The sequence below is a fragment of the Lathamus discolor genome, chromosome 3, assembly GCF_037157495.1.
Source record: "Lathamus discolor isolate bLatDis1 chromosome 3, bLatDis1.hap1, whole genome shotgun sequence".
In the NCBI taxonomy this organism is placed as follows: Eukaryota; Metazoa; Chordata; class Aves; order Psittaciformes; family Psittacidae; genus Lathamus; species Lathamus discolor.
The window spans coordinates 134,720,080-134,732,082 of NC_088886.1; the positions used below are offsets into that span (position 1 = coordinate 134,720,080).

Consider the following 12,003-nt stretch of genomic DNA (forward strand, 5'->3'; position numbering starts at 1 on the left):
TGATCATGAGGCTGCATATACATACTCTTCAGTCATATTTCTTCATCCATTACTTTGTCACTGCTTGAGGTATCAAAGCATTTCTTTTGTTTTTCTTTTTGTTAGTCGCTACATTTATGCTGATCCTCTCCATTGCAACATGACATACCTGTTTATCAGGTTATTGAAGGATGATTTAAAAGAGTATACATATGCAGCACGCCTCTCAGGTTTGATCTATGGCATTGCATCAGGAATGAATGCAATACTTGTAAGTAAGAAAAAAATGCAGGAGGAAATGAAACAGCTTGGGAGTTGTTGAGCTTGGAGAAAACATTTGACTTCTGCATTTCCAAATGAGATAGTTAATGTTTTTTTTTCCCTTGAATATCTCATGAATTAAAGGCAAAGCAAAACTGTATTTTAATCAGTACCGAGTGACCTGTTTAAGATTGCAGTGCCTTGTAAGCATTGTGTGCAGTGCAGTTGTTGCATTCTGGTTCACATTTTTACTTACTTGCATGGTAATCTTGAGAGTATTGTTGCTGGTTTCTCTATGCAATTAACCTTTCTGTTGAATGAATCTCAACTTTAGAGATTTTGTTATAATTTCCTAATTCTGGTGTAGTGAGTTATGGAAATGGATTGTGCATGTGTTTATTAGAATGCAGTGCTGGATATTTATGGCTTTTCTGTAGTGATATGTTTTATAATTTGTTTTAAAGAGCTGACAGTACTTGCTTGATAACAATTTATCATAAATATTTCTTACTCAGCTTCTCCTATGAGATTTATGGTAGATTTTTATAGTCTCTCTTGAAGTTCTGTTGAAAGCTTATATTAACCATCATTTTGCAACGAAATGTGTTTTGAAATTTCTTGCAGAACTGTTACTTTCCAAAATACCTTAGTAAGAGAACATCATGCATATTGTCTATGTTTTCTATGTGAGAGTGAGTGCTGCAGTTTCTGGGTTTTTCTAATCCAGTGCAAATCTCATTTTCTGGTAGCATTCGCTTAAACTTACTGCAAACATAGTTATCTGTTCTTAGTTTCAAAGCTTGCTGGTGTTGCCATGGTCAGAGTTAATTCCTTTAAAAAAAGGGGGGGGGGGGAGTGTGTGTGTAGTTTTATTAATTTTTATTTACAGTCTGTAGAGTTATTTCAAGTATAAGGTTTTTATAGGGTCTTTGTATTCTTCCACAGTAAGGATTCTATTTTTGCGCATTAAAATCAGTTTACTCTATTTTGATGTCTGAGAACTCTTAATATTCTTTTGTATATTGTGAGAAGTTTTATAACTAATAGGTGCAACTATACAATGTTGATACTTGAAGGACAGATGCCACACTGGAAACAATCACCCATGGTGATTTTTGAACAGTTTGGGTTCTCATGCTGATTTAGTCATAAATCAGCTTTTGTCATAAATCCACTTATGATGGTTTTTGTTTCTTTCAAATTTGTGGTTCAGGTATGTTTCAACAACTATGGAAAAAAAAAAATTCTTCCCACTGGAAAGCAGGAATTCCCCTGTTTGTTGGTTTGTGTCCTAAAATTTAGTTTCACCCTTAATAATTAAACTGCAGTAGTCCAATTTAATTCCTTTTTCCAGAGATACTCACCTGATCATACACATTTTCTTTTGAAAGTATACATGAAATCAGTCATTAAAAAAAAAAACCCAACAAAACACAAAACCACAACATAGAAACTTAAAAATTACTGTATGATTGCATCAAGCTACAGAAACTTCATCTAGTGAAAAAAGGCATTTAAGATATTTCAGGCCACCACCATCCTGGTTATAAATTGTCTTGCTGTTGACAGTACCCCTTTTTTGCAGTACTGCTTATTTTCACTTACACAATTTTTTTTTTTTGAGCAGCAAGATAAACATGAAACAAGGTAAAAAGTAAATTGGAGTGAATATTTAAGAAGGCTGTTAATCTAGATTTCATTACCAAGAGAAGAACCCTAGAGTAAAACCATTCCAGTATTTCAAACGTACAGTTTACTGACTGGATTTAATACTAGTAATCATTCAAAGTCTGTATTCTGAGTACAGTATGCTTACATCAATGTGAAATTACATTAATTCTTTGCATTCATAACCCCTGGGCAAATATGCAATATTCTGTTGTCAGTTATTTTTTGATGGGTAAAGGGATTTTATTTCGGTATGAATTAAGGTTGAATAACGGTGAATTCAGACTAAGTGTTGAAAAGTGTATTGTTCCTTGAATTATACAAGACTTAGTAATTGTTTTATTCTTTTATCTTCCACATTTAAAGCAAATTATGCACTTTTTCCATAGCTTTCTGTAAAAGGTTATAATGACAAGCAACATATCTTGCTCAAGAAGATCATTGAGAAAATGGCTACTTTTGAGATCGATGAAAAACGATTTGAGATTATCAAGGAAGCGGTAAGCTACATGAGAAACTTGTATTTTGGAGTAATTTAAAATTGAATGCATGGACTTGAAAATGAAATCTGATTATCCATGGGAAGAGAGAGTGAAATTGTGCCTCAGTGGGACGGCAGAATCTTCTTTATTTTGTATTTTTTGTGGCCCCAAGTTCCCTGGAGTGTTCATATTATATTCTTTGGTTAAATATAACTGGCCCTGGAATCTTCTGTAAGTCAGTCTTTCTAAGGATTGATCAAGGGATTGCAGCTTGCTTTGATAGTTGTAGGAATCTAAAAAGGGGGACAGGAGTGGAAGTCTTAACTTTATATCCTGTTTTACATTTTGGAAAGGCCTCAGTGGGATCTAGCAACAGAAGGGTGAAATAGATGAAAGGGGAAAGGAAATGTTGAGAAGATTTGCAACATTTCTTCTCCCCAGATAGGAAGAGGAGCTCTTCTCCTGGGCCAAGATCCTTCTGTGCAAAAATAACCCCAGCTGGCTAAGTACATGCTGACTTCTGTTAGCCTCGCTTCCTAAATTTAATGACTGATCTAAATATATGGAATGTACATTAGATTCATTGGATTTTTTTTTTTCCTGAAGTAAATTTATGAACAATCATTACAATTGTTAAGCCAAACAAAATACATAATTGTTCTGGTCCTTTATTGAGACCACAACAGAGGCTGGACAAAGGAAATAAAGAAATTGGATACTGGCACTCATAGCAATGAGTTGTTTTGGGGGGTGTAAGTGAGGGCACAAGGGTTAGACTGATGTTAGGGAACAGGCTGACTTTTGTCCCAGAAAGCTTGCAAGTAGTCTTCAGTAGATGAGAGAGTGAGGGCTACAGGGAATATCACTCCATGCTTGCTATAACCTTACTTAATCCTCTGCTGCTGGTGACTTTTGAACAGGTGACTGGTCTAGACAGACGCCAAAGCCATCTTTAGTTCACTAGTATTCAGTAGGAAATTCTGAGCAGGTGGGCATCAAACACAAGGTAGATTTATTGCGACAGAACTTTATTTAGGGCTCTGTGTACCTGACATACACTAATTGTTTGGAAAGTTTTATCTGGGTGTGACAAACGTCAAGGTAAAAAACCCCAACCCACAGGTCTGTGAATGACTCATTTTGGATTATTCTCTTTTAGTTTAAGATGTTTCCCTGTTGTCTTTATGGTTTCCATGAACTTAATATTGTGCATGTTTTGTAATTTTATAGACTTCTGTTGCATAGGCCTTTTGTGTATGTAAAATACTGGTAAAATACAAAAAAAGTCAAATAGGATGGGGAGACTGCAGTTTCTCCCCTCATGTTTACACCTAACAGATAAGGGAGATACCAGCTTCTGTTTGGAACAGATAAAAGATTGCATCTTGTGAGAAAAAGCATGCTTGCTGTTTCTCACTCATGTGCCCTGAAATAAGTTACTCTTCTCCTGTACTGGAAGTGATTCCAGCTTGACAAAACTATTAGTTTGTACTTTACAGTTTTTCTGGTAGAGGAAAAAGATTTTGCTTATTTTGTAAAGGTGCAGCTGGACTACAAAGGAATTTCTTTAGAGGAACTCACTGATTCTTCTCTCGTACTTGCTTTATCCAGGCAAAGAATGCAGAGAATTTCCTAGGCTCTCCTGTATTTTTCTAACCAAGTCAGCACAGGGAAGCAACGAGGAGAAAAATATGTTTTCTATTAGCGATATTTCCCCATCCCTGGACAGTTGTCACAGAATGCGTATTTCCTGGGTAGAGCAACTTGATCTAAGTACTTATTTAGGTCATTAATTCCAGTCATTAATTTTATTGAGAAGTTTGATTTCATGCTTATTCAACTATCTTAATGGTTCCTTCTTAATCTGTAGTCTTAAGAGGCCCACATTATTACTAAGGTAATTACACAGTTTTTTAACAGGTCAAACAAGCAAGAGAATGTTCTTAACATTTGAAATATATTGGTTCGATGGTACATAAATCTGTTGAGTGCAAGGTTAATATTTTATGTTTAGAAATAGAGTCTATAATTGGAACTTCATTATTTTGTTTTAGTACATGAGATCACTGAACAACTTCAGAGCTGAGCAGCCTCACCAGCATGCAATGTATTATCTCCGACTCCTGATGACAGAAGTTGCTTGGACCAAAGATGAATTAAAAGAAGCTCTAGATGGTAATGTTCCGCCAGTTTTAAACTTCTTTTTTTTTTTTTTTTTGGGGGGGGGGGGGTGTGCGGTGTGTGTTTCACTTTTTTTCTTATGGAAAACATCTCTTTACTAAACCACTGAAGGTACCTGTTTTCAACTCTGCCCATTATTCAAGTGAAGTCCCTGCAGTGGCAGACCTGAGCTGATTGAGCTGATGCTGGTGGATGTCCGTTCCTTTGCATTTGTCTTCCAGTTTCTATATAGTAGTAGTTCAGGCAAAAGGCCTTAAATGGCTAAACTTGCAGGTAAATCTTGAAGCAAATCTTGAATGGCTTTATGGCTATGAGCCTGGGTATGGCAAATCCAATGCTCAGCCAATGCTGCTAAAGTAGTTTTCTGGGTATGGTGAATCCAGTGCTTAACCAACACCTCTGAAATCATTTGGCTGTAGCTGACATCTTGCAGAACATTGAATGTTCCTGCATTGTACTTCCCGATGTGCACACTATTTTGTTTTTCCATTATCAGGGAATGTTAACTCCTGTTTCTGTAGATAATAAAGATATTATATATATATTTTGTAGGTAATAACAATAGTTTTACAGTTCCAGAACATTGTGGCTCTTAACAAAGAGCAAGTGCCTTGCTATATTTGCAGGAAGAAGAAATTTCAAATTAAGAGATTTTAATTTATTTTAGTATTATCTGAAGGATTCTTCCCTACCTCTGTCTGACTGTGTTATAACAAAAGGTGGTTACTGGGACAGTTTGCAAAATATCTTGTAATATCTTCTTAGAATACACTGAGACATTATTTTCAAGAACACCTGGCTTTTGTATGTATTTGAGGGGGTGGATTCAGAATGAACTGCTTGAAGCTGTAATGTTGAAAACTGCTTTATTAAGACAGACTCTAGAGATGCCCTGACCCAGGTGCACAAGGGTGTGTTTTTTCTACAGGATTGTTCCAGAGTAGAATTATAAATGCTTAGTTGTGTAGCTTCTTGAATTATTGCAGGTATCTCTGAGATTAGCAGTGGTGCCAATGCTGCCCATGAAGTCAATGACAAAATTAACACTGATATTCATGTCAGTGGGTTCAGCTTTATGTAGGTCATTGCTTTTTGAATGACTACTGATTTTCTGTTCCATGTTCAAGTTGTATTTATAAGGTTAATACTACTGTATTCAGCATACGAATGGCTGAAAATTGAATGCTCTCAAGGAATGCTGTCTACTTAGCACTGCTGGAAATCTGCTTGAAATTCAGGGAGTTTATGCATGATTTTTATTTTTTTGTTTTCCTCTCTCACACTCAATGTGACCATAATCTTTTGCACTATTGAAAAGCAGTTCTAGAGGTAAAAATTAAATTAGGATTATACATCAATAAAAAGTTGATTTGGAATCGGAGAAAAATGCGGAAATGAACTTTTTTACTGGTGGTCAGTTACCCCTCATGAGAGAGGGAAAGACTCATAAGCATGGTATTGGTTTTTCTAATACAGCTGACAAATCTTTTAGAAATATGTGTCCCCTACTGAATAACTGAGAGACCTCAGTCTTAATTGCATTTGTCTTTTCAAAACTTCTGTGAAATACATGAGTATTTTTAGGTTTTATTTTAGTTGAGAAAGTGACAAAATGAGAAATTAATAGATTTGGTGATTTAGTGTGGGTATTCTTGTAGTGTCAGGGAATTAAGAATGGAGATGTTCACTTTGGGATGAACACCCCACCCATTCAGCCATTCTTTCTCTCTTACTCTGTTGATTCAATATACTAAACTATACTTTGCATTATATATGCAAACTGCTTTGCTAAGACAAGCTAGCATAGAGTATGTGTGTATGTGTATTCTGGGATATATTGCAAAAATATTTTTCTTGTGTATTGTTTGTTACAAAGATACTATCAAAACACCATATTTGAGTTGAGGTTCTTTTTTCAGTCTGGATGGTTAAATGCACAGTGTGTTTCTTGAGCATTATAAACTGCATGCTGCTTGTTTAGTTAATAGCTATGGCTTTATCTTGGAACACCACCTGAATGATTGCAGCTATTTTCTCTGGAGAATGAATGTTTGTTCAGCATAATTGGAAAGGAGGCTTTTTTCTTCTTTTGGGAATCTGGGTCAGACTGTATGTGAATTCTAAGTGAAATAAACTATATGATGAGTGCTGCTATTTAGACCTGGGAACTTGCCAATGTTGCCTTTTTAAGGAGAGATGCACTTTTTCATGATGATGAGTTTCTCCTCCTATGCATTGCACAGTATCTAATGATGAATTAGGTGGTACTTAATGTAAAAATACATGTAAATGATTTAACTGTCCAAATATCTATTCTAGATGTCACTCTTCCCCGCCTAAAGGCCTTTATAGCTCAACTGTTGTCACGGTTACACATTGAAGCACTTCTCCATGGCAATATAACAAAACAGGTTGGTGTGATACCTTCTTTAATAAAACAATTATTATTTAAAAGCAGCATAAAAAATGGAAGACTAGTTTAATCTCTTCACATCTTAAAGCAGTTTTGCCAAAGGTGATTTCATAATTTGACTTCATACATTTTTATCTTTATGGGAGTATCACGGTGTCACTTTTTCCACTTCAGATTTATTAGGCTAAGTGATACCCTTGTATTGCTCTTGGAAATTTAATAAAAAGCAACTTATGATCTAAATATTTTTAAGTCTGTGTTGCATATTATTCCTGTGATGTGATCAAGCTGCTCAAGGAATGATATGCTGCAGATCCTGCTTTTGCATTTAAAAGTTTCAGGCTAACTAGCACTGATTTAAGAATTCAAGATCCTTCCAAATGAAGCACTTTGCAGAAAGCTAAAGAGGAATGGAGGGCCATAAAAAAATAAGTGTCAGTTCTGTCTTTTTGGGAATAAAAATCAGAAAGCATTTGTTCTGTCTTCCATTAAAACAGTAACAGTTTGTGTTTGCATAGGAAATATAACCAAATATTTGAATATTTGAACCAATACAAAATGTAATACTTTTCTTGTACCTGTTTTCATTCTGGTTTTTTTTTTTTTTTTTTAGGGCTGGTATAGCAGTATTTCTGTGTTATACCAGCTCTGTGATACTTTACTAGCGGATGTTCTAAATACGGCTAGTCACTGCTTAATATATAGAGAAAAAGTTAACTAGTAAGAAGGGGAAAAAGAAAAAGATGAAGGAGCCAATAGCACTGGAAGCATAGTTTTCTTGTTCATCTTTCTAATAATTTTTTAGTCTATTTTTCATGTGGAGAAATGCGAAAAATACGCTCACTTCTTACCTTCCATATTTCTTACACATCTGTGTCTGGAAGTCATTTCCCTCTCAAATGAAACTGAATGATCAGAGTTTATAGATTTCCATGCTGATGCAGTCGTAGCACTGAAATGCATTCTTTAGTTTGGCATTATGGGTGACTATTGAAGAGTCCTACAGCCACAGAATTGGGAAGGTTTTACTGTTTTGCCCATAGCAATATAATGTTTAGAGATGATTTGCAAACCTCCCTGAACAGATGCAGGTAGGAAAGCTTCTGTCATCAACACTGACAAATCTTGGAAATTTTAACCTGGATCTAAATTTTTTCCGACTAAAATTAAATAAAAAATTACATAATCTTATGACACCTTTCAATACTGAAAATTTTTTTAGTGAGTCTGTAATTTTTGAAAAATCAGAACTATCTAGCTGCTTAAAATTCCCATTTCTTCTGGAATTAATTTCATTTTGATGTTCGCTTTTTTACTGTTTGTTTTATTTGTTTGCTGCAAGTGGATGAATAATAAACTAATCCTGTTCAGAACATCTGTCTGAACAGTCTTGTAAATATTTTAATACAGTGACTTGATTGGAAGACTATGTAGTGGTATTTTTCTCTATCTCTTCAAACTGGCTTTTGTTAGGCATCAGTCTTTTTGTCTTTGATGTTGGGTGGGGGTATTAGAAGGGCTGTGTATTTATTAAGTTTTCAGCACTTTCTGTGTTTTTTATAAGATCACTTGTGAAGTTTGTGGCAGCACAGACTAAGAGATTTTGGCTTTCATACAAAACTGCTTTGTAGCAAGTTACTGTAATTTCCAGTATGCAGGCTACATGAATACATAACCCTTAACAGGTAAAGCTTTTAAACTTAAGTCCCTGAATGAAAAGAATGATTTATTTTTTTCCCCTGCTTATGATTTTTAAATTATTATTTTAATCCGTCAAATAAAAGAAAGTATCTGGGCAATGAGTCCTAATACAGCCAGCATGTCAGTGAAATGCATGTTTGAATTTAAATTTGTTTTCTTAAAATTCCACCTGCTGAGATGTATTGTAGGTATCTTGTTTTCAAACTTTGAAAGATGAGTTCATGAAAGTGGTAAAGAGAAAGTTAAAAATAGAGGGCCATTGAACTTTCAGTTTCACAAGTGCTGGGGAGGAGCAGTAGTAACTGAACATATAGACAAGATAAACAAAGAAAATGCCCACAAAACCCTTGCTCCTGAAGCCCCCACTTCCTCCTGTCTGCTTAAGTTCTGCTGTTTTTTTATTAAATTACAATATCCCTACTTTTATGCCTGATTTTTCTTTTTTCTCTCACATCACCATCAGTAATTGAAAAGTCTTATTTTGCTGTTAAGTACAGAATGACCAATTATTGTTAAAAATCCTCTTACGTTTCCTCTTCCAGGCTGCATTAGGAATTATGCAGATGGTTGAGGACACTCTGATTGAGCACGCTCATACAAAGCCACTCCTTCCCAGTCAACTAGTGAGATACAGAGAAGTGCAACTTCCTGACAGTAAGTTAAATGATTGATTTCAGTTTTTTAACATGCATTACATTGAGATTCTCTGTTTGCTAACGGCATTTTGTAACTACTTTGTTGCTAGGAGTTTGTTTCAAAATCAGACTACAAATTATTTTTAACTTTAAATTTAAAATAAAATTAGGGTGTGGTTTTGTTAATAGAATTATACAATAATATAATCTTTCTGGTATACTTGAAAATGAATTTGGTTTCATTTTTAATTTGTGAATGTAAATTGGACCTCTTGGGGATTGGAAGTGAATGATGTTTATGGTCCCTTCCAACCTAAACCATTTTATGATCCAGTCCTAATTCACTCAGTATGATTTGTGGAAATAAGAGCCCTGTCTCACTCTTTACAACACCTAGTATACACATTTGAATAAGCACTGTTCTTGAGCACTCTTGAGTATTAATTGATCATTCAGTGACAGATTACCCTAAATGACTCTTGTTTTTTGAGAAAACTAAAAGCTGTTACACAGGTAACTTGTTTTTTCTCAATACAAATTCTTTTGGTCTCATGGTGTTTGTATACGATTTTACTTCTATTATGCAAAAAAAAAATTATGCGTAAGAAAGGAGTTTCAAGGAGTTGCTGAGAGTTGTACAGGAGTGACAATAGATGTAACTATACAGTCAAAGCAAGTCACCCATAGCTGGTAATCAGCCTGTGGAAACTACCATATACCAAAGAAACTACTGATATTAAATGCTGGGTTATTTTTAATGTTCGTAAATGTTTCTGACAATTTGTCTTTAGAAGCTATTTACACAGTAGAGGCAATGCAGAATTCCATTCCAGTTCCAAAAATAATAGCTTGAGGAGAAGTAGCCAGTTTCAATTTACTTGCTGATATGCTCAAGCTGTGACATTTCGATGTGTTAAAATAATCTTTTCTTTACTTGTTTTGTGAAAAGTATGCTGTTAGTGGAAATTCTGCTTTAACAGTCCTAAACCATTTGTTATAATTCCATTCCACAAGTGATCGACCATTATAATTTTAATTGTGGATAAATAAGAATGTACATTTTTATGAACATCAGTGTTTTAACTTTGTCTTTCAGGAGGTTGGTTTGTATATCAACAGAGAAATGAAGTTCATAATAATTGTGGCATTGAAATATATTACCAGACAGACATGCAAAGCACTTCTGAGAATATGTTTCTGGAGCTCTTTTGTCAAATTATCTCAGAACCATGCTTCAATACTCTGCGCACCAAGGAACAATTAGGTAAGTGTCCCCATAGTGATTATGTGTCTGTATACACACATGCACACATACACACACATTTACATGAGACATGATGAGGTGTTCTTTCTCTGCTTAGTGAATGCCATTTAAAGGGCATTTGGTAAATGTAAATCGTTTTAACTGCTGGTGACTCAAAGGACTCTAAAATGAGAAGAAGCAAGCATAATTTTTAAGATAAGTCTGAAATATCTGAAACCAACTCTGGCTTAAGATACAGTCTGATCACTGTACGGAAAATTTCCTATCTAGAATTTTTGCAAAAAGGAGATTAGATCAGTTTCCTAAATTTCAGATAATTTTAAAGAATCAGCAGTAGTACGTTCTTTCCGGCTTGTGATCCTACTTTCAGGTGCATTTGATTGAATCATAAGCCCTATTTTAAGAATACTGCTGTATGGGTAAGCTGCCATGTTAGTGAAGATCTAAATACATTTCAGACTTCAAATACAGCTGTTCACCAATAAGTACCAGTATTTGTTACCTGAACCAGTAAGACTGAGAACTGGTAATGTTATTCCAAACAGGATAACAAGGATAGACAGAGACTTTGCATAACTGAAGTACCGATGAGGAGGAGTAGTTTTTCCCAAAGGTGAGAGACAGACAAATGTCTCAGTGTGATAACTATGAAATACCGGGGATATCAGGCAAGATTAGATGTTTTGTGAGCAACTGGCAGAATCAGCCATATCATAGGGCTTTTAACTAGATAACTGTTGAAAATGGGGCAGGACGCAGGTTATTTAGCAGGTTTTTGGAATGTGGTTGTGGCAGGTTTTGTATAGATTGGAGGTAACAGTTAAAGAGGAGGGGGGGAACCAGTGAGGAAGAACTATGTGAGCATGTCCACCACTGCATAGCTGCCAAATGGTAGAGTTCACAAGACTTAGGAAGTAAGACAATAGAAATACCAGCAAAATTCAGTAAACTTGATGGAACTGTTAGTAAGATTCCTGGAAAGATAAGGGGGAAAAGAAGTTCAGGAGTTAGCAGTTTGCTAAACAGTAAAAGTAGTACCAAGAGTTCATTCAATAAATGATTTACCAGGTCAAGAAAGAGGAAAAGTAGTTAGTTGTGGAAAAAAGAAGTCAGAGTGGTTTTGGATGGCTTTGTTTAGTTTCACTTAAAATGTCAACTGTAACCAGGTGATTTCCAAAATAAATACCAGTGATCAAAGACCAACCCTTACCTTTGAACTGGAAAATAACAGATTAAAGGTTGTTCATGCAAATTAAAAGCTTTTAAAAAGTTCAGGCATGATGAACTGTACATTACATTAAAAAAATATTATGAAATCTTGGAATTAGAGGTCTTACAAGTAAGAATTTGTGGATGATAGGTGAGGTACTGGAAAAATAAACACAGGTAAATGCGACGTTTCCTTAAAAAAGGAAAAAG

General features: G+C 35.1%; 1 protein-coding gene across 7 annotated transcripts in view; it reads left to right on the forward strand.

The window, feature by feature from the left end:
• Window positions 1-12,003, forward strand: part of IDE (insulin degrading enzyme) — a 74,963-nt gene that overhangs the window by 52,273 nt on the left and 10,687 nt on the right. For 6 of the 7 annotated variants that reach the window (XM_065671938.1, XM_065671933.1, XM_065671936.1 and 3 more), the window contains exons 16-20: window positions 2,298-2,408; window positions 4,445-4,565; window positions 6,891-6,982; window positions 9,228-9,339; window positions 10,417-10,584. In XM_065671938.1, the coding sequence (XP_065528010.1) occupies window positions 2,298-2,408; window positions 4,445-4,565; window positions 6,891-6,982; window positions 9,228-9,339; window positions 10,417-10,584 (604 nt within the window). Of the gene's footprint in view, window positions 1-105; window positions 251-2,297; window positions 2,409-4,444; window positions 4,566-6,890; window positions 6,983-9,227; window positions 9,340-10,416; window positions 10,585-12,003 lie in introns of all 7 variants that reach the window. The other variant, XM_065671939.1, reaches the window with a different exon arrangement.